Source organism: Diachasma alloeum, unplaced genomic scaffold (genome assembly GCF_001412515.2).
Source record: "Diachasma alloeum isolate Michigan unplaced genomic scaffold, Dall2.0 Dall_scaffold_00349, whole genome shotgun sequence".
In the NCBI taxonomy this organism is placed as follows: Eukaryota; Metazoa; Arthropoda; class Insecta; order Hymenoptera; family Braconidae; genus Diachasma; species Diachasma alloeum.
The window spans coordinates 491,044-514,403 of record NW_021680488.1 but is presented as its reverse complement, the minus strand read 5'-3'; the positions used below and the strand labels follow the sequence as shown (position 1 = coordinate 514,403).

General features: G+C 37.1%; 2 protein-coding genes across 2 annotated transcripts in view; one reads left to right on the top strand and one right to left on the bottom strand.

Moving 5' to 3' along the window:
- LOC107040936 overlaps positions 1-2,557 on the top strand; it is a 9,380-nt gene extending 6,823 nt beyond the window's left edge. The window contains exon 2 of the mRNA XM_015261256.1: positions 1,749-2,557. Coding sequence (XP_015116742.1) covers positions 1,749-2,527 — 779 coding nt within the window. The 3' untranslated portion in view covers positions 2,528-2,557. The remainder of the gene's footprint in view (positions 1-1,748) is intronic.
- A 1,451-nt stretch (positions 2,558-4,008) lies between these two features.
- Positions 4,009-20,294, bottom strand: LOC107040935 (WD repeat-containing protein 75). The gene is made up of 5 exons (XM_015261255.2): positions 20,049-20,294; positions 18,802-19,349; positions 15,922-17,486; positions 4,655-4,773; positions 4,009-4,502 (listed from the first exon to the last, which is right to left on the bottom strand). The coding sequence occupies exons 1-5, from the start codon at positions 20,186-20,188 to the stop codon at positions 4,319-4,321; spliced, it is 2,556 nt and encodes an 851-aa protein (XP_015116741.1). The 5' UTR covers positions 20,189-20,294; the 3' UTR covers positions 4,009-4,318.
- Between the last annotated feature and the right edge of the window lie 3,066 nt (positions 20,295-23,360).

Below are 23,360 nucleotides of genomic sequence, written 5' to 3'. Positions count from 1 at the left end.
TTTTTTTTTCGAAGGGGTCCGCTTTGCCCCGGGGGTCCGCTTTGCCCCTACCTCCCCTATGTATGTGGACATCCACATGAAAAGGGACCACTTTGTCGATTCTAGTTTCCGAGATATTCACGCTTTTGTGTCAGCAACTCCCATTTGCACCAATGTTAAATTGTTTTTTCCATCTTCTCTAACGACGTCATTTTTGACCCCATGAAGATCATTTTGGGCTCAAAATGTGCGGAATGTCATTAATATTATCAGAGTATACATAACACCATATCGACAAAGTGGTCCCTTTTTATGTGGACGTCCACATATGGGGTTTTGATGAATATGGGAGAGTGGGGCAAAATGACATAGTGGGGTAAAATGAAACGAGACAAAATGAAAGAGTCAAAAAACGACTGTCTGACGCACTTCAAGCAAAAAACAATTTTTTTCATCACTTGTGCGTAACGTGAAATTTTACGCACGCTCCGCTTTTCACACATTGTGATGAAAAATATCGTTCGATACTCGTGGGAAAAGTGTTTTTGGCTCGTGGGAGGTTTATAGCACGAGCCGAAGGCGAGTGCTAGAATCCTACGAGCAAAAAACACTTTTCCGCACTTGTATTGAAATATGCTATTATTAAGGCTCGGGTGGATCATCTTTCGAACGTTATTTCGATTTTTTTTCTATCTTCATAATGTAAAATATATCACAATTTCCGTTGGATTTCACGTCACTCAGGAGTCCCTAAAAATTATGATTGTACAATCAAAAACAGTAGAAAAAACAATTGAACATTTTCAAAGAGCGTTTTTAATAAAAATTAAGAAATAAGTCCGATAGAGAGGAAATAGTGAATGGATAATTTATCCAAATGAAGACTTAACAGCCATTAGATAAATCAAATTATTCATTTGAAATTTCTTTCCTATTGGGTTTATTTTCAAACGCTCTTTGAAAATGTTCAGCTTTTTTTCCACGTTTTTTTCAGATCACATTCGTTTGTTTCACATCACATTCGAAAGATAATCCACCCGAGTCTTAAATATTTTTTTTAATAACTTTTTTTCTATTTTTGAGACTACTGATGAGAATGATAATTTTCCATTCTACTGAGTGAAAAATTGTTGAGAAGTTTTGATGGGCGAAGATTGTGTCAATGGATTAATTGAAAACAAGATGAAACGGGAAAATCCAAAGTCCAGAGCAAGACCCAGGGGGAGACCCAGAAGGGGAAAAAGGGAAATGTGAAGCTGAATTTCAATGGAATAATCCATTGACAAAATCTTCGCTCATCAAAACTTTTCTACTGAATGGAAAATTATTATTCTCATTACTAAACCAAAATTTTTGCTTGAATTTCGTAAAACAGTCGTTTTTTGAGTGTTTCATTTTGCCCCGTTTCATTTTGCCCCATTCTCCTCTAATTTATGAGTTCTTGTTCAGGGGCTGCAGATCAAAAGCGTTAGCTCATCCCCCAGACTACTTCTTGAATGTGAATTCTCCAGTGAAGTGGTAAACCAGGATAAGTGTAATTTTTATTGAAAAATTTTCCATTTCTTGAATCGATTGTTCTCTCAAACGTAGTCAAATTTTTCAACTCTCCAGAAAAAGTTCCCTTTTTTCCACTTATCCTAGTTTACCACTTCGCTACAGAATTACAAATTAATTTTAAAATTGCTGCAGACCTAGACCATTCTCTCATCACCTCATCATCAAACAGTAATGAACAACTCTAACAATACCGATATTACCTATGCAAGCAGGTCTGAGTGCACTGGCGAGCCTCCACTCATCGTCCCTCAGAGCTGAAAAGCGAATGGGAAAGCTGTTCAAGGACATCTTCCCCGAAGATCTCTACGAGGTGGCCTTTGTGAAATCCGGGGAGAAGAGGAGGAAGTGGTTCCTCGCAGGGGTGAACGTGGCCATCAGAGTGGCTGAGGACATGAGTCTGGATCCCTCAAAACTGCCCGAGACATTCGACCGCATCTTCGAGGCCATGGAGACCTCAAAAAGCAAGATCAATGTCATCAGTCATGGCGACTTGTGGGGGAACAATCTTCTGTTCAATGATGAGGAGCCCCCAGAGTGTAAATTAGTGGACTTTCAGCTGTTCAGGTACTCCCCAGTGGGTCATGATCTCGCGCAGTTCCTTTACCTCTGCGCTTCCAGAGAGTTGAGGGACTCCAGAAAGGAAGAACTCCTGAGGTATTACTGGGATCAGCTTCTGGAGAGGGTGGGGGATGACGTCGAGGCGAGGAACGTTCCGACGTTGGAGGAGGTCCTCCAGGGCTACGAGGAGCAGAGGATTGCTGCCTGTTGCACAGCTGCTATTTACTTCCCAACGGTTTTGCTGGATGGGACCATTGGGGCGGAGATCATGGATCGAGGGGAGAGTTATGAGCAGTACTACTTTGAGGACCGAAGGGAAGTTGTCATGGGGATCATGAAGAGGGACGCTGTTTACGGGGAGAGGATCAGAGAGACTGTCAGGGAACTCGTGGAGATGTCGTTTAAAGTCGAGGAGTTTCCTGTTCCTTGCTGATTCGAAGGAAATGCCTGGAGATTTTTTTAGAGAAAGGTCGAGGTTTTTGGATGAATTATTATTGAGATTTTGATAATTTTCATTAATGTCGTATTTCGTGGGGGGGAGATTCAGACTTGAAAAAGATCAGTGTCATCAGCCATGGCAACTTGGGGGAACAATCTTCTGTTCAATGATGAGGAGCTCCCAGAGTGTAAATTAGTGGACTTTCAGCTGTTCAGGTACTCCCCAGTGGGTCATGATCTCGCGCAGTTCCTTTACCTCTGCGCTTCCAGAGAGTTGAGGGACTCCAGAAAGGAAGAACTCCTGAGGTATTACTGGGATCAGCTTCTGGAGAGGGTGGGGGATGACGTCGAGGCGAGGAACCTTCCGACGTTGGAGGAGGTCCTCCAGGGCTACGAGGAGCAGAGGATTGCTGCCTGCTGCACAGCTGCTATTTACTTCCCAATGGTTTTGCTGGATGGGACCATTGGGGCGGAGATCATGGATCGAGGGGAGAGTTATGAGCAGTACTACTTTGAGGACCGAAGGGAAGTTGTCATGGGGATCATGAAGAGGGACGCTGTTTCCGGAAGAGGATCAGAGAGACTGTCAGAGAACTCGTGGAGATGTCGTTCAAAGTCGAGGAATTTACTGTTCCTTGCTGATTTGACGGAAATGACTGGAGATTTTTTGCTGAAGAAGACATTTTTAAAGAAATGGTCGACTGTTTTCAGTGAGTTTTTTTTGGGATTTTTATATTTTTATCAATGTCGTATTTCGTGAAAGGGTGGATCCCATGGAGAAGTGGTGAAATGTAACAGCAATTGTTGGATTGTTTAAATTATAAGTCAGTTTAGAAGGGACAGTGGAGATTTTTTTTATGGAGAATTTTCTCAGCTAAAAAAAGTTACTTTCATCTCTAAAAAATATCTTTTGACATTCGTTCACACGTAATGGAAATAGTTGAATTATCTCAGCAATTACAGAGTTGAAGTGAGAATGTCAAGAGCCATTTTCATTTTAGAAAATCGTCAGTTATGAGAAAAAAACTCTCGATAATTTTAAAAAATCACTTGTATTTGAGGTGAACAATTCGTACTTGAACTCAAATTTAATGAAAAATTTGAAAAATTGGGGTTTCAGATCTTGTCAATTGTTGAATTATGTCGTTAATGGGTGATTTGAGAAGAAAATGTCGAGAAACATTTTTTGTAGAGGATTTTCTCATCTTCCAAAATATCTTTTGACTATAAAATTACTCATTAACGAGATAATTTATTATGAAAGAAACTTAAAATTTCATTTTAAAACCCAATTAAATAGTGAACGTAATCAGAACCACTCAATCATCTTTTCTCAAATGAAAAAAAAAAAAAGTTTTCTAGATGAACAACTCACATTCAATCAGCAAAAATCGATTTCTTAGATCTTATCAATTACTGAATCATCTTGTGAATGACTGATTTGAAAACAAAATTTCTTTTGAGAACCTCCTTGTCTCCAAAAAAACATCTTTTGACATTGTTTCACTAAAAACGTTCTTCAGCTACGAAAAAAATCTCTTCATAATTGACAAAAGATCATTTGTGTTCAAAATAAACATTTTTTTTGTCATTTTAAAGAAACTCAAATCTCATATGAGAAAAAACAATGATTCATACTTGCAAAAAATGTAAAAATCGAGTAGTTTATTGTTTTGCAACATTTCACCACTGGAATCATCTCCCTTCATCAATAATTAAAATGAATCTCTCCAATCCCCTTAAAAATACCACATTTATTTCAACGAAATAATAACGAACATGCGTATTAACTCGGTAAAATCCTAGCCAGAAAACTCCAGTCCAAACTGACGAGTTTCACGTCATTATCGTCATTATCATTACCACCTTCAACATCCATGGAAGTCGTCTCGATACTCTGATGATTCCTCACCTCAATTCCGTCTTCTTCGTCACTGTCATCGGAATTCTGTGACTCACTGTTTGCATCACTGAAAAAAACCATCTAATTTTAGCGAAAAAAAGCCCACGCACTGCGAAAAAAAAATCTCGAAGAAATTCATAAGATAAATTCAATTATTGTATTTAAATAGGTGATAAAGTCCAATGAATTTTTAAATAAATAAATAAGTTTGTAAAATACCTGGAGGTCTTGTCGTCCTGACTTTTCCGCTTATTCTCCTGCTTCGCCCTCAACGATAGTATGAATGGTGCACAAAGCAGTCGCATCGGTGGGAGAGTGTGTGCTGGTAACGTGAGCAACTGAAAAATAAAGATAATTGAGGGAAAAAATGGGATTTTTACTACGGTAAAACAAGAGACTTTGACTTCAACTTTCAAATTTAATAAAAAATTTGGTAAATTAGGGTCTCAAATGTTGTCAATGGTTGAATTGTCTTGTTAATCAGTGATTTGAGAACAAAATTTTGAGAATTTTTGCTTAGAGAACTTCCTCGCCTCCAAAAAACCATCTTTTGACATTTTTAACAAACAAATTCTTCAGCTGTAAAAAAATCTCTTGATAATTGACAAAAAAATCACTTATTTTCAAGATAAACAAGTTGATTTGGAGAAATTCAAATGCCATAAGAAAAAAAAATTGTTCATACTTGTTAAAAATGTACAAATCGAGTAGTTTCACCACAGAAATCATTATCCTTCATTAATAAGTGAAATAAATTTCTCTCATCCCCTTAAAATTGTTAAAAAAACGTCAAGAGAGATTTTTTTCTAAAAAAGTTTCTCAGCTTGACAAAATATCATTTGAAAATTGAGAAACTGCAAGTTTTCTAGATGACCTGTGGAAGAGTGTGTGCAGGTAGCGTGAGCAACTGAAAAATAAAGACAATCGAGGGTAAAAATGGGATTTTTACGACGGTAAAACGAGACTTTGACTTCAACTCTCAAATATTTAATAAAAAATGTGGCAAATTGGGGTCTCAAATGGTGTCAATTGTTGAATTGTCTTGTTAATGAGTGATTTGAGAACAAAATTTTGAGAATTTTTGCTTAGAGAACTTGCTCGCCTCCAAAAAACCATCTTTTGACATTTTTAACAAACAAATTCTTGAGCTGTAAAAAAATCTCTTGATAATTGACAAAAAAATCACTTATTTTCAAGATAAACAAGTCGATTTGAAGAAATTCAAATGCCATAAGAAAAAAAAAATTGTTCATACTTGTTAAAAATGTACAAATCGAGTAGTTTCACCACAGAAATCATTATCCTTCATTAATAAGTGAAATAAATTTCTCTCATCCCCTTAAAATTGTTAAAAAAACGTCAAGGGAGATTTTTTTCTAAAAAAGTTTCTCAGCTTGACAAAATATCATTTGAAAATTGAGAAACTGCAAGTTTTCTAGATGACCTGTGGAAGAGTGTGTGCAGGTAGCGTGAGCAACTGAAAAATAAAGATAATTGAGGGTAAAAATGGGATTTTTACGACGGTAAAACGAGACTTTGACTTCAACTCTCAAATTTAATAAAAAATTTGGCAAATTGGGGTCTCAAATGGTGTCAATTATTGAATTGTCTTGTTAATGAGGGATTTGAGAACAAAATTTTGAGAATTTTTGCTTAGAGAACTTCCTCGCCTCCAAAAAACCATCTTTTGACATTTTTAATAAACAAATTCTTGAGCTGTAAAAAAATCTCTTGATAATTGACAAAAAAATCACTTATTTTCAAGATAAACAAGTCGATTTGAAGAAATTCAAATGCCATAAGAAAAAAACAATTGTTCACACTTGTTAAAAATGTACAAATCGAGTAGTTTCACCACAGAAATCATTATCCTTCATTAATGAGTGAAATAAATTTCTCTCATCCCCTTAAAATTGTTAAAAAAACGTCAAGGGAGATTTTTTTCTAAAAAAGTTTCTCAGCTTGACAAAATATCATTTGAAAATTGAGAAACTGCAAGTTTTCTAGATGACCTGTGGAAGAATGTGTGCAGGTAGCGTGAGCAACTGAAAAATAACGACAATCGAGGATAAAAATGGGATTTTACAGCCGTAAAATGAGAGACTTTGACCTCAATTCTGAATTTCCACAATTTAGTTTATCTGGGTTGATTCATGGTGACGCGACAACCCACGTATTTCCAATTCTCATACAAAATATGAACGAGATAGGCCCACACGTCACGTCTAAACAGTAGAAACTCAGCGTATTGTTTAAACTAAACACAATGACACAATAGATAGGTATTGTTTGACTTTGCAGTTGAATTTAAAAAAAAAAAAAGAAAACAGGTAAGATGCAGAGGCAAATGAGAGAGATGATGATTGATAAGTAATTGTGGACGTGCTGGTTAGAATTGGAATTGTTATTCAGTGTGAATGAAGTATTTTTAATTCACAGTTGAAGTCGTGAACTGACAAGAATTATTTCCTTGAGAATATCTAGAAAATAGGAAAAGATGACGACATTTTTGCTCAAACTCAAAATTTTCGAATAAATATAAATAACGATTATTGCTATCGCCTTCATTTTCGAACTCGGTCAAAAGGACATCCAAAAAAATTTTTTAAACCCTCATTCAATCAATTCAGAACATTTCGTTAGTTATCGGGACAAAAAAACAATTTTTCCAAAATGTAAAAAATTAATAAATTAATTCAATTTTAATTAATGGTCATTGTTAGGGCTTAACAATACCTACATTTGAGAGGAAAAAAGATTCAATTCTATCGATTCACTAGCGAAAAATCGAAGAGAAATTTGTTTACATGGAATAAAAATTGCATTTTCGGACTTTTTGGATCATAATGAACCGCTATAATACGAAAAATCCAAAACTGAAATACGAAAGTTTCTAAAGAACTTTTTTTGTAGCTCTCATTTCCCTCTACAAAAAAATTTGAATGAAAATTTCGCTATCTCCTTTGTATTCCAAGATTTTTTTCAAAAATTCAATCAACGTGACAGAACAATGAAATTTTATTCAGCATTCAGTTGTTGCTGAATATACTGGGATCGCACGGAGATACTAAAAATCTTCAGAGGACTTTTTTCGCAAAGTAGAATCAGAGCAACAAAATGAAGAATACAAAAAAATCAAAGACAAAAAATTCTTCTACCATCTCCCTCAACTCGAAATCTGTTCCCCTCTGCCACTTCGCGACCGAATATATTTCTCCAATTGAATAAGTCCATGTTATTCGTCAAGCTTGGGAATTTTCTGACTCATAATAAGAAGTAACAATCAACTGGTCACGTAAACCCATACGGCGGAATAACTTCAATTAAATCTGCCCACGAGCCTTTCCTGTTGACCTGTTCCACTTCACTCGGTCCTTTCCTCCCTTTTCTTATTCATTTGTTCACTATCTTTTCCCTTTGTATAATTTAACACTGTGAAATCACTCGACAAATCACAGGTCATCGCACTCGCAATTGATCTGACATAATCTGGCACAAATTGTTGAGTGGGGAGAGAATATAACATTGATATGGATACATGGTGTTACGTTCAATTGCAGGAAGCCAGGGTGGGGGGAGTATTTTTTTTTCTTATGACGTACGAAAACAAGAGGAGATTCTCACCACATCGACCTAGCAAGACGAATTGAATATTGAGAAAATTAATCAAGGACACGTGATACTCGTTACCCGAAATTTTTTTGCCACAAGACTTTGTGCACAAGGCTCATTATTCCATATAAACATGGTATAGGAAATTATACAGGATTTACTATGGAGCATTCGAAGATTTCCAATTGGGTTTTCCCAGTGGATATTCTATATAATTTAGTAAGGAATTCCCTGTGAACATTAGGTTTTGAACATTTCTTGTCAGATTTTTCAAAGCAGAATTTTCTATTATAGAATTTCCGATTAGGTTTCCGAGAACACGTGATACGCATCACTCGAATTTTTTTTATCCTCCGAGAGGGAATTCCACATGAACATGCTGTCAGAATTCTGTAGGATTTTTTATGGGATTTTTTATAGGATTTCCAATACGATTTCCTAGAACCCGCGATACGCATCACTCGAATTTTTCTTATGCTCTGAGGGGGGAATTGTTCTGTATAAACATGCTATAGGAAATTCTATAGGATTTCCTATGGAGAATTTAAAAATTTCCTGAAGAATTTTTCATGGAAAAGAAAAACAAATTTTATAGGAATTCCCTACAGAATTTTCGATTACTTTTCCTAGAACACGTGATACGCATCACTCGAATTTTTTTTATCCTCCGAGAGAGAATTGTTCCACATGAACATGCTGTAAGAATTCTCTAGGATTTTTCATGGAGAATTTGAACATTTTCTATTGGGTTTTCCTAGTGGATTTCCTATAGGATTTCCAATACGATTTCCTAGAACAGGCGATACGCATCACTCGAATTTTTTTTATGCTCTGAGGGGGGAATTGTTCTGTATAAACATGCTATAGGAAATTCTATAGGATTTCCTATGGAGAATTCCAACATTCCCTATTGGGTTTTCCTAATGAATTGCCTATAGGATTTAGTATGGGATTCCCTATGGAGAATTTAAACATTTCCTGAAGGATTTTTCATGGAAGAGAAAAACAAATATGGAGAATTTGGACATTGCATACAGGATTTTTAGAATAGAATTTCCTACGGAATTGCCTATAGAATTGCCTATAGGATTTAACCATACAATATCTTAGAGGATTTCCTATGGCGTTTTTTATAGGATTGTCTACAGGAATTCCTATAAGATTTCCCATAGGATGTTCTATAGAATTTTCTGTCATTGCTTAGAGGATTTCCTATCGAGTTTCTTGTATGATTTTCTATAGGGTTTTCTATAAGGTTCCCTAAGTAGAATTCGACCATTTTCTATAGGATTTCCTGTAGGACTTCCAATAGGATTTCCTACGACGTTTCTGATAAAATTGTATAGAGGATTTCCTACAGAATTCCCTATATTGAATTTCAACATGTCCTAGTGGATTTTTCATACAGAATTTCCATAAGATTTTTTCCTATATTTCTCACGTGTTGATTGACGGTAAAAAGAATAACGAAATTTTTTGTCAAACACTTTAATAATTAATTTCGTGACATCCCCATGACATTACTGCGTTCCGTTAGCCTCTGAGAATCTTAATTCGAGGTTCTACCAACATTATCAATGACAATACCATGATATTTTTCATTTCCAATGCTGATTCTTATTTTCTCTCGTCACAGAACGCCTGCATTTTTTCTAGATTTCCTCGAAGACTAAAATACTTGGTACAGAAATTAATCCTGATTAATATCGATCGATACCATTGTCTTATCTACTTACAACTGAACAAAAGGTTCATCGGAAAATCGTGCAAGCAAAAGTGAATCACCATCCCAGTGACAAATCCTAAATCTCATTACGAGAACAACGAAATGCATTTCTGAATTCAAAACAATGAAGCTGAAACTAGCGAAAGATTCGACAGCAGAAGATTTGTGTTTGGCGAATCTAGGGGTGTACAAATGTTTTCAAGTAATGTACAAACTATTTTGCACTTTAAAAACATGTGTACACATGATTATTTGACTCTCTTATACTTAAATATCCCCCAAATTGAACTTTCCGCTGATCAATATTCTGCTAGTTTCAGCTTCATTCAAAACAAACTTATGCTTTTTGTCGCAGCCTTGAATGATTCCTTCCTAGTCATTCCAAGTGGATAGTTGCATTTTTTTAATAAATCAGTATAGTTATTGTTGCTAATAAATTTTGCAAAACGGTGAATTATTTTTTATGAGGTGTCAACAAAAATTCTTGATTTGAATGTTATCTGGATTTTTTTCATCTTTCGTAATCCAAAATTGTCAATTGAGTGGTATATCATGTCGAAATTCCCAAAAATTATGATAGACTGATAACAAAAAAAAAAAAAATAGAAAAAATTCTGAATTTTTTCAAAGAGCGTTTTTAATTGAGATTCAGAATGAGTTGAAAAAAGTGGAAATTACAAATATCCTATTCGCTGTGGCAAATTATCTATTAGCTGTCATTTTCCATGGTGGATAACAAAACATTAACTCTCATGGGAAGTGACAGCTAGGTATCTCAATTTTCAAAACAGTGTATGTAGTCATCTGCCATTTTTATGTGATAAAAATGTGATTAAAAAATTCTCCAAAATATTACAACTTTTTTCAAAGAGCCTTTTCCGTAATAAATATCTCTGTGCAGTGTGGGAAAAGATTTACGAAATCAGTCTTCCCCCTGCATGATATTGGGTGACAGGCCCTGCCATTTGTCACCGTAAATCAGATACATTTTTCAATTTCTTGTTATTCAACTTACTCTGAATATAAATTAAAAATGCTCTTTGAAAAAATTGAGAATTTTTCTACTTTTTTTTATTATTATTCACAATTTTTCAAAACTTCTGCATGATGCAGGACTTAATTGACAATTTCAGATGACGAAAGATGAAAGAAAACATCGAGATAACGTTCGGAAGATAGTACACCCGGGCCTTGATGAAAACAAATTCAGATTTTAATCTTTGATTACAATGAAAATGTTGACTTTCACATAAGACACTGGGTTAAATCCTGATTTTAAAAAATTTCTTCTTTGAAAAACCAAAACGATAATTAAATTGAGAAAAAAATTACAATTCCGCATCTAATCGAGTTTTCTGAAATTTTTTTGCAGCTTTCAATAATCTTTGAATTTACCGTAAGGGTAGAGCTACTTTAAGTACTCAAAAAATTTCAAGATTCACCCTAAAATCAACACTTTATATATAATATGTAAATACCAGGCTGAAAGCCCTCGGGCGATGGCCAGTCACAAGTTTCTTGCGGCAAATTACGTTTAAAAAAAAATTCAAGAGTGATGTTATCTAATTAAGGGCTACAAGATTAACCGTAATAAAATATTACAAATTTGGCTATTCCTGCCTCATACGGACACAAAAAATTTTTTTAAAAAAATTGAAAACTTAAATTTAAGCAATTACAAAGCTTCCATTCGAAAGCAAAAGAAACCCACACCTTTTGTCGAACCCTTCGATACTTCTTTCCGTTAAATCCCCATTCAAGAGCCCTTTCCAAAGGGAAATGAAGTGGAAGTGGTCACCCCCCCTGGTGATCAAGGGTAGACGTTGATAGTTGAAGCAGGGGATGGAAACCCTCCCACGTGGAGAGAGACGAGATGAGGTGAAAGATAGACGGCCAACTTGACATCAGAATGAAAGACAGACGTGTGAAGATGGTGGGGATGAGGGGCTATATTAAATCATCTCGAGTCTTCACAAACTCCAGTTACTGTCGAGACACCAAGACAGATACATCACCCTCTGGGCCATTAATTAGGGAATATTCTTGAGGCAATTGTTTTACATTTGGAGTGACGTGCTTCGAGGGAGGGATTACAAATTGCTCGAATGAAGCTCATTTTTTCCTTTATACCGTTTATTCTGATTGTTCTCGTTGTGATGGTGGCTATGGCTAGAGGATTTCCCGCCAGTGATCCAGAAGCAGTTGAGTAACTGTTAATTTTTACATTTTTTGTTGCATTTTTTCATTTCAATTGCAAATGATCGTAATTGGAAAAAATCGGCTCATGAAAATTTGAGGGTTTTTTGGAGATATCTTGAAATCTATGAGAGATACAAAAATTGTGGTGAGAAACTTTTTTGTAGAGGGGAATGAGAGCTACAAAAAAGGTAGTGATGAAAATTTCGCCACGTCCCTTAGATTTTCAGATTTCAGATTTTGTAAAAACTGGAGTTCAAATAATTGAGTGTTTTTTCTTCGTGGTTTGAGGCCCGGCGCCATTATCTGCCGAACGTTATCTATTTTATTTTTTTCTTCCATTTTCATCTCGAAATTTCATAGTTTCACAGTGGGAGAAAAAAATTCTTAAAAATATTACAATTTTTCAAAGAGCCTTCTTTCGTACAATCGTCTGGTTGCGCTGTGCCAAAGGATTTATTATTTCGTCTTAATTATACATTACCGCCACGGTAATTATACATTATACATGTCTCCTCTATTGAAATCATTTCTCAGTATTAATTAAAAGCGCTCCTTCAAAATGTTGAGATTAAAAACCTTTTTTTTTTCAATCCAAATTTATAATTTTCGGGGATCTCAAAGTGACGGGGCATCGAGTTGAAATTTCGATGAAAATCGAGCAAAAAAAGTGGGGCCTTGAAATTGAAATTTTCTCATCTTTCAATGATCTATTTTATTACTTCTGGTGTTACCAATCATTTCATTGACAGAAGGTCCTCGAAAAGGGTCATTGCACGCACAACAACACGACTAAATTGTTTTCTAGTGTTGTCTACCTTTTGTTACATTTTTTTAGTTCAATTTCAAGTGATCGAAATAGAAAAAAAACCGTTTTATCTTGGAATCTATGGGAGATACCAAAATTTTGGTGAAAGGCTTTTTTGTAGAGGGGAATGATGGCTATAAAAAATGTTCCAATGAAAATTTCACCAAGTCTTTTAGATTTCGAGATATTGAAAAAAAACTGAAGTTAAAATAATTGAGTATTTTTTATTCTGATTTTAAGGCCCGGGTAGATCTTTCGAACGTTATCTCGATTGTTTTTCTATCTTCATAATGTAAAATATATCACAATTTCCATTGGATTTTACATCACGTAGGACTCCCTAAAGATTATGATTGTACAATGAAAAAAGTAGAAAGAAAGCTGAACATTTTCAAAGAGCGTTTTTAATAAAGATTAGGAAATAAGTCCGATAAAGAAGAAATAATGAATGGGTAATTTATCGTGTCTAAATAACGATCTGACAGCCATTGACTACTGACAAATGACGACCTAACAGCCATTGGGTACATCAAATTATTAATTTGCAAATTCTTCCCTATTGCGCGTTTTCAAAATGTTCAGGTTTTTTTCATCGTTTTTTTGATTGCACAATCATAATTTTCGGAGACTCCAGAGCTATGTAAAACTGAATAGCAATTGAAAAGATCATTTCAGATTATCAAAATAAAAAAAACAACCAAGATCACGTTCGAGAGATAACCCATCCGCGCCCTAAATTAAAACTTCTCATCCCCAATGATTTATTTTAGCACTTCTGGTCTTACCAATCATGTCATTGGCAGAAATAGCTTGAAAAGGTTCATTGCACGCACCACCTCACACCCAAATCATTTTCTATTGTTGTATTAATTCCAGGCGATGGAGAACATGAGACAGATACCCCAGTGGCACTGCCTGCGCTATCGAAAATTTGATCTCGTTCGTCGATGCAGAAATTACCGCCTCTCAAGAAAACACTGACCAATAAGAAACAGACTGGAGGACACGAGTTATCATTCCAGCGATCCACCAAACAACTACTTAAATTCACAGGGATTACCGATTGTCAGAATATTATCGAGACTAGGAACATTAGTACGAGTAGCACGTTAACTAGATTTCCGATGACTGATTGGAAAATTCATACGATTATTTCGACTTCATCGTTTTCAATTCAATTAATGATCTTGTGTTCGTGGATGTATTTCTATTTTTGACGAGTGACTAGAGAGAATTTTCACTGTTGTACTTTGATCTATGAAATTGTAAGCGGTTTATTTCTTTGTTGGAGAGTTATGGAGTTTTCTTATAAAAATGATTGTTTAATTAATTGACTTCTGTGAGATTTTTTCTGATATTTTCCTGGATAATGGATTGGGAGGTGAGGTTTTCTGAAAGTGCTCTGAAGATTTCTACTATCTCCCTTCAATTGCAAGATGTTCAGCAAAAGCTGAATGTTGCATACGATTTCGTTGTTCTGTCACGTCAATTAAGTTTTTGATAAGAACCGTGGAATACAAAGGAGATGGCGAAATTTTCATTTAGAGATTTTTTGTAGAGTGAAATGAGAGCTACAAAAAAGGGTCAAACGAAACTTTCACCATTTCCCTTGAATTCTGAGAGATTCAACTTCAAGTGAAATTCTGTTATTTTTTATTTTCATTTCAGACCCGGATGGAGGTTCCAGCACCCCCTTTACCCCACCCCCCGCTATTTTCAATCATCTAGATACGGCGGATGATGGTGGATGAATGCCTGCACTTATTGTTATTCATTCCATACACAAAAGAATGAATAAATCCTGGGAAACGAAGTCAAGCGACAATTCTCCCTTATTATTCTATTTTTTAATTGCACTTTCGTTATGATCTGATGAGAACTGGCGAAATATGAAGGTCAGAACGATCTGGCGGTCGACTATTTGGTCGCTGCACTGGGAGATAGATAATTCTTTCAGATACTGTCGCCGTACATGATGAGGACGCTCAAATCTGAAAAAGCTATCTGCTTCCCGGCGCGAGAACAAACAGTTGACCGCCAGCTTCCTATTTAGCTAATTCTCATCAGATCATAACGAAAGTGCAATTAAAAAATAGAATAATAATGTAGAATTGTAGCTTTATTTTGTTTACCCGAGATTTTTTAATTCTCTTGTGCGTGAAATAAATAACAACAAGTGCGGCTATTCATCCGTCATTATCACCATATATAGACGATTGGAAAGAGCAGGGGGAGGGATAAAGGGGGTGCTGGAACCTCCATCCGGGCCTCAACTGAAAACATTACCCAACAATTTTCAAATACCAAATTAATCATCAATCGAATATTCAAATTCCGAAGTAAGAAGTTTGACCATTACATGTCTAATTGAAAAATCCTTCTGTGAAATTGACAATTATTTACTCAGTAGTCAATATAAAATTTAAATCATGAATTATTTTCATATTTTCAAATTTCAAGTAAGATAATAAAGTTATAGTAATAGAAAGGTGCAAATTCCAATAATACTACAAAATATTTTTTTTTTATTCATATTTCTTTCCTACTACCATTACGGTTTTATAGGCTCCCCATTCGTCTGCCTTGCCTCTCCCACTTCTCTCTTCTGATTTTTTCTGCGTTACCATGGGCCGTCTTACTCTTAACTGTACCCCATTCGGGCTAGGACTTGGGAAAAATAATTCTTTCGTGGCGCCGCGAAAGAATTATTTTTCTTACTGGCCCCTGAGTTTCATGGCAGTTTATATTTTTTTGTTACAGAAATTAAGGGATGAAAGAGGGTTAATTGATGGGGAATTTAATTCTCCGTCGAATTGCCCTTTTTTCATCCCTTAATCTCAATTAGGAGGGGAGAGGTGAATTTTTACTTCGCAGGCGAATACTGAAAAGTCAGTGTGCGCTGCCAAAGAATGATTTTTCTTACTGGCCCCTGAGTTTCATGGCAGTTTATATTTTTTGACCACTACAGCCACTACTACAAAATATTACAAATGTAATGATTGTCGACTGATCGCTGCTTTGTTCAATGGGTCCCAAGGCCCACTGAAGTCTTCCAAATTTCACCAACGGGTCCCCCCAATAACATCCAAGGTGGACCGAGACAATATCGTTTGGGTAATACAAAAAAAAAAAATCTTCACTCACCTCTTCAACAACTCCCTTTCCGCCCCCCAGCTGTTCATGGACAAAGCTCCCCCTGTCCACGGCGCTGCTCCTCTCCTCAGCAATGAGCTGTCCAAAAGCAGTACTAGGCCAGTTGAGCCCGACCCCCAAGCTCTCCATAAGCACCGCGCCCTCCCTCTCGTCCTCCAGCGTCAGCAGCTCCTGATTATCATCAATAAAAAACAGCTGGCTCCTCCTCTGCCAATCGCAAAACCCCTTTCCCCTCTTCTCCTTGACATTCGGCACAAAACAAGCCCCCAAGACCCCCGAGTCCCCCTCCAAGAGTCCCCGCCTAACATAAACAGGCGTCGACACCTGGGGATTGAACACAAACAACGAATTATCCCCCGAGAACGCTGCCATGAAGTTGGAGCAAGGATCGGCCACAAGAGCCACTAGTTTCAGCCCGACAGACCACGCGAGACTCAGGGTCAAGAGGTTCCAGACCCCAATGTGCTCATCAGACCCCACCACCACCAGATGACAGCTCTCATTCTTCCCGAACTCAACCCTCTTGACCACCTGGGGATACCTCCTGTGGGTCAAAGAGCACTTCAACCCCATCGTTTCCGGCGCCCAGACAGTCAGACTCGATCCAAACCCCACCCCCAGGAGCGATCCATCAACCGAGAAACCAACATCAGTCGCCAAAAGGTCCCGATAACTCTCCACCCCTGAGCAAACCCAGTGCTTCCCCCTCCTGACCACTGAATTACCCTCCACGAGACTCCACATCTTCAACTTCCGGTCCTTCCCAGTGGTCACAGCAGCGATCCTCCCCCCATCTAGACTGGCGTCGGGCTGAAAGCTCAGGGCATTGACCCCCAGGTCGTGGGGCAGCTCGACAGAGGTGTTCAGGACGAAGTTTTGCCTCTCAGCGTCAAACTTCCAGAACTTCAGCCTGACTTCCGGGGTCGAGACCCGGTCGTCGCGCTCCTCAACTGTTGCCATCCAGCCGCCATCTTGGTTGATGGCGATCCTGGTGACTTCCGTGTTGATTATTACCGCCGATCTCTCCTGGGTGAGGAAGTTCTGGGCTGTTATGTTGATGTTGAAGAGAAGGGACTTGCGGTGGGTGTCGAAGAACTGAACGTGTCCAGTTCGGCTGTTCAATACGAGACTTCCGGTTCTTGGGTCGAGTGTGAGACCCGCCGGGAAGAGGTCCTTCGTGGACGCTGTCACTCCCCAGGTGAAGTTTTGGATGCAAGAGGTGAGCTTCTTCTGGGGATTGACGACCACGATTCCGTTGTCGAGGGTGGATACGGCAACGTAAATGTTCTCGGGGGCTATTGTCAGGTGTTTTATGGGCGCGGGGAGACGCGGGAGGAAGGACTTGTGGAGGGGATTGGCAAGGGTCCACTTGACGAGAACGCACTCGGAGCCACCGGTGTACATGTGGCCCCCGGATTTGCTGAAGGCTATTTCGGTTACCGGAAGGGTGTGCCAGTGGTAGGTGCCGGTTATCGGGCGTGAGTGGAAGAGGTTCTTGTAGACTAGGACGCGACCACTTGAGTCGCCCACTGCTACGCACTCATCCTCGGGGTGACCTGGGGGGTATTATTATTACATAATAATAATCTGATGAAACTTTTAGTTTCCAGAGATTATTCAACCGGGGCTCGAATCCCGGCTGGACGACGCGAGATTTTTTCTTGAATTTTGTTTAAGTTTAGGGTAGACGACCTGAGGATTTTCGGGGTTGAGGGTCAAGTAGTTCTCGGGGTTCGAATTTCGGGAATCTTGGGAATCTCGGAAATCAATTTTTTTAGCCGGGTGAACGTTGATTCCAACTATTTAAGCGACGGGCTATTCAGAACTATCAAAAGTATGTGGAAAAAGTGAAAACTGAGAAAGTTTTTTTTTAGATTATCAAAGGGTCAGTTTTTCCGTTTTTCCAGGGGGAAAGTCGACTTTCGCCAAAATCGAATTTTTTAGCCTGGTGAACGTTGATNAGGGGAAACTAGGTCCAAGGGTCACAAGGGTCAAAGTGTCAGATCTTGGATTTTTCGCCAAAATCGAATTTTTTAGCCTGGTGAACGTTGATTTCAACTATTCGAGGGTCAGATAATCATGAGTGTTAAACAACTCTTAAGGACCTTGAGAACGTTTACAGTTGAGGGTCAAATAGTCTTAAGGGTTAAACAACTCTGGTGGACCTTGAGAATATTTGAAGTTGGGGGTCAAAATAGTCTTGAGGGTTAAAGGAGTCTGAGAGACCTTGAGGATGTTCGGACTTGAAGATTCAATTATTTTAAGGGTCAAACGACCCTTAAGAGCGTTTCGAATTAAAGGTCAAAAAGTCTTGAGTGTCAAATATCGTTAGGAACGTGTTAAGGGTCGAATGGTTTTGAGGGTCAAAAGCAGACATTGAATTACAGTTAAATTTGGAATAAGTGAATTGTTAATATTACTCACCAATTTACTGATTTTAAGAATAATCCTCAATTAAAATTTTCATGTTCCGAATTATTTCATCAACCAATAATTAAGAAATTAAATTACCAATCGTGATATTATTTTTCAAATTTCAATTACGATAAATAAATCTAAATCACTCTCAGGTGCAACTTCTCATAATATTACTAAAGTAATGATTGATGCCGATCTATGGCCAAAACATCCTTGAGGCTGAAACAACCCTTAAAACCTTCAGGGTTGAGGGTCAAATGATTTGACCCTTACCCTTAAACATCCTCACACTTCATCTCTCAACCTTCAAGATGATTTTACCCTCAATTAAGAACAAAAAACCTTCCGGAATGATCCTAAATGATCATTCTTCCTAGCATTTGGATACTTCTCAATAAATAAAAACTCTTGACTGAAAAACCTGAAATCAGTCACTCAGGCCTTATTACGTACCTGTGATGCAGGTGAGCTTTCTCCCAGTCAATCCAATTTTATGCAGCTTCCCAGTGAGACCAGCAGTAGGCTGCAAGATATGGAGATCAACATCCTGAGCCAGAGCCACCAGATTATCCCCATAATTTCCAACGATGTCCACGCAGTAGGCAGTACCAGCCACAGAGGCGATGGACCTAGAACTCGTGCAGTTTCCAGTCTCCACGTCGAAGAGGACCAGATCGATGGAGCTCGAGCTCTTGCTGGGGTACGTGAGCAACGCCTGGCAGATGTTCCTCCCATTCTTCGACCTGTAGTTGACAATGTGGAACGTCGAGATCTTGACGTCCTCCTGGGTCTTGAGCTTCAGCTTTCGGGTGATCACTCCGTTCTGGGAGTTCCAGTTGATCAAGTCTCCGGACTCGGTGCATCCCACGATTGTGTTGAAGTTGTCGGAGTAGAAGGAAATTCCGGCTAGTTTCACGTCTGCTGGCTCAAACTCCCCGACGAAGTCGCCTGTCTGCGTGCTGTATTTACGGATCACCTGCTTCCATACCACGTAGAGGATCCTGAAGAGGATTTTGCGAAGATGAGCATTTGTTTTTGGGGTTATTCTTGGTGGGATTCAGGAGGAAATTGTTTAGGACGAGGAGAGATGGAATGAGCTTTCTGGAGTTTTCAATATCTCCGGAACAAATGATGCGATTGGGAGGTGTCACGTGCCATTTTGAAGCTTGAGAAAATATCTTGAAAACGAAAGAAGATGTTTTGAATTTCACTCTGTAGATACTGAGTTATTAAAGATTGAAAATAGTTAATTTGCTACTCCAAAATTAGATTGAGGTAAAATGGGCATTTTTTAATCGTCAATAACTTGAAATCGGCAGAGTGAAATTCACTGATTTTTTATTCATTTTGAAGGTATCATTTCGACCCTTAAAATGAGATGTGACTCATCCTAATCGTATCATTTTCTTGGGAGACATCGAGGACTTTAGAAGAATCATTTCAACTGATGCTTCCTTAAATCGATTTGGAGTTGATTTTACTTTTTGTTATACATCTCAAAATGCAAGGGACATAGAAAAATTTTCGTTGATACCTTTTTTGTAGAGCGAAATCAGAGCTACAAAAAAGGTCCAAATGAAAAGTTCCCTATCTACCTCAGATTCGAAGATACTCGGCAAAAATTGAACTCGTAATTTGGAGAAATTCTTGCATTTTTATCGTTGAAGTACTGAATTAGGGGATTATTCTATGGTACTCACTCTCCATTGCTGGAAAACAGGGGACGATGATCTATGATACTTCCACCACCTTTTCTTTTGACGACCAAATGATCCTCATCTCGTTCCTTCTTCTTGGATTTCGACTTATTGGTGGAGTATCTCGAGTTCTTCACTTGCATTTTGATGAATTCAATTGTTTAACTGTTAATATAACAACATAATGAGGGGATTTCGGGGGTTCTCACGGATTGTTTATTGTCGACGAGCTTTCAGACATGTGTTCCCGTCAAACCTAACCTAGGACGTGATTTTTGGGGGGCTCTCTAGATGGCGCAATGGGAATTCAAAAGTTGGCAGAAAAAATATAATTTACGCTTGGGGTCAAATTTTTCATAATTACCTCAGAATGCGGAGAAAATGTGAGAGAAAATATCAAAAGACGTTTTTAGAGTACAATTCAACATTTTTCCATCGATTATTTCTTCTCATTTTCGTCTAAATTCACTCGTTATTGAGATAATTCGCTGTAATTAATCAGATTTCAATGTTTTGTAGAGAATTTTTTCAGGTGGAAAAAAAACTGGACTTTTTTTTGGTGAGTCCAGTAATTTCTGAGATGATGAGATTTTTAACAGACTTCCATTTATTTATTTAAGGGGATACATCGGTGAAACTTAAAAGTCTTCACTGGGCCTTCAGACCCATTGAACATTTTGTGACTCGGATTCTGTAATACAAAACAAAACAAAATCCAGCGGAAAAAAAACTTAGAAAATTTGTGCCCAATAATTTTAATAAAAAAGGTCTCAGGAGAAAAATTTGAACAGAAATTCGAAATCTATTGACTTTTTTTTATCGAATATCTAATAGCATCTGCGCAAAAAACAAATAGAATTGTTCAAGAGAATTCCGATAGAAATTATATAGAAATCCCATAGAATTGCTGTAGAATTCCAATAGAATTTTTTAGCGAATTCAGTAGGTTTTCCATTGAATTTTTTCAAACGTGCAGAGGAAAAACTGAGAGATATTTGACAATAAAAAAAATCCACTCAGAAATCGAATCTTTTGAAATTATGAGAACTCACAATGGATGCGACAGTTTCTTTCTTCATAAATAATAACGATTTTTTGTCATCCCTACTCTTTTCGCACATGACCTTCGCACTAACGATCTGCAGAAGCACTTCACGGAGGAACGAATCGATGGAAAAATTTTAAGTCAAATGATTTCATTGTTGCGAATACACCTTGAAAGTAGTGTATTACATATTGTATTAAATAGTGTATACATATTTTCTATGAAAAAATTAACAGAAAAACGTTTTCTCTGAGACGGGTTTCTCTGAGAAAGCTACCCAGCAGAATTCTGTGGGAGTCTCATTAGAATTCTATTGAAATTCAATTTTTTTGCGCCGATTTTTATTAAGAATTATGCAACTTTGGGATTTTTTAATGGTTATTTTATAGGAAAACGCAATAACATTTCACGCACGACAAAATTTACTAGAAAAACCTAGCGAATTGGTTAGAAAATTCTATTGGATTTCTATTGAACTTTCTGTTAGTATTTAGATAATACTATTGAAATGTTCAATAGAAAATATTCAATAGAATTCACGATTTGTATATAACTCATTCGTCTCAGACATTTTCTACAGAATTTCCTCGGCTCCAATATTCTAATTTTTTTTCATTCTATTTTTCATTTCTTCTCACCAAGAAAATTAAATAAAAAAACTTGGTAAATTTGAGCGAATGAAATTCTATAGCAAATACCTCAATAGATTAAGTTATATAGAAAAATCTAATTCTATTGACGTTTTCTATTGAATATTTTCTATTAAACATTTCAATAGAATCGGCCAAAAATTAATAGAAAGTTCAATAAAAATCCAATAGAATTTCCTAACGAATTCGCTAGGTTTTTCTACTAAATTTTTTCATCCGTGTTATTTCAGATTTCAGGTACTCATCTACGTGTCGAGTACCATATGTTTATATAATGGCAGTTGCAAAAACAAATAGCCTCTGGATCTACACGGAATTGACGTACCGAGGAATATAATCTATGTGTGACGTCAACTTCAATATATAGCATGCCACTGCTATTTCTGACAATTACGTCTTCTCCTTATTCCCCCCCCCCTCCCGTCACTTGATGCAACCGACGCATGAGTATTATTCGGTACATTATAAATCGGATTAATCAATTTTAATATTTTTTTTTAATAGTAAAAGCCTCAGCATGAAGGGTCAAATTTTTTTTAGGATTAAACAGTCTAGAGGGTCAAACGGGAGAGACGGGTGACGAGTCAAATTTTCTTAAGGGTCAAACGGGAGAGACGGGTGACGAGTCAAATTTTCTTAAGGGTCAAACGGGAGAGACAAGCAGAGTAATTAAAAGGGTCTGATGGGAGGGACGACTGGAGTGATCACTTCGCCCTCCCGTTTGACCCGTTTGACCCCTCCCCCTGTCGCTCCCATTTGACCCTCAACCCTGCTTAACCCTGAAACAGCGAAATTCGATTCCGTTCCACTTTGCCCCACGCTTCCCTACAGTTTTAGATAAAATTTTGAAATTAACGAATATGACTCAAAATGCAAGACATGCACGTACGAAAAAATGTTATAGAAAAACCTAGCGAATTCGCTAGACAATTCTATTGGATTTCTAATGAACTTTTGATTAGTTTTTGGTCGATTCTATTGAAATGTTCAATAGTAATTATTCCATAGAAAATGTCAATAGAATTGTATTTTGCTATACATCTTATTCTATTGCGATAGTTGACAGAATTCTATAGAATTCTCTCGGCTCAAATTTCCCAAGTTTTTTCATTCTTTCTTTTATTTTCATTGAGAAAATTCAACAAAAACTTGGAAAATTTGAGCCAAGGAAATTCTATAGAAGATATCTAAAAAAATTGAGTTGAAATTGTTCTATTTTCTAAATATTTTCTATAGAAATTGATAAATATTCTACAGAACATGTTGAATGGAAAAAGCGAATTCTATTGACTTTTTCTATAGAATATTTTCTATTGAACATTTCAACAGAATCGGCCAAAAACTAATAAAAACTTCAATAAAACCGTCTAGCGAATTCTCTAGGTATTCCAATTGAACTTTTTTGTGCGCGGAGAGTGAAATATAAACACGTCAGAATATTCACGAGATCCGAACCATGAATTTACCGATGAAAAACCTCGAGATATTCTTGACTATCAATTTTTTTCTGTTGAAAATTACCAGAGTTCAATGCAGTTCATCTAAATTATAGAAATAACTCGCTAAAAATCTTCCTACGTAGTTATGAAAGAAAAATATTTGAGGAAGGTTGACATTGAC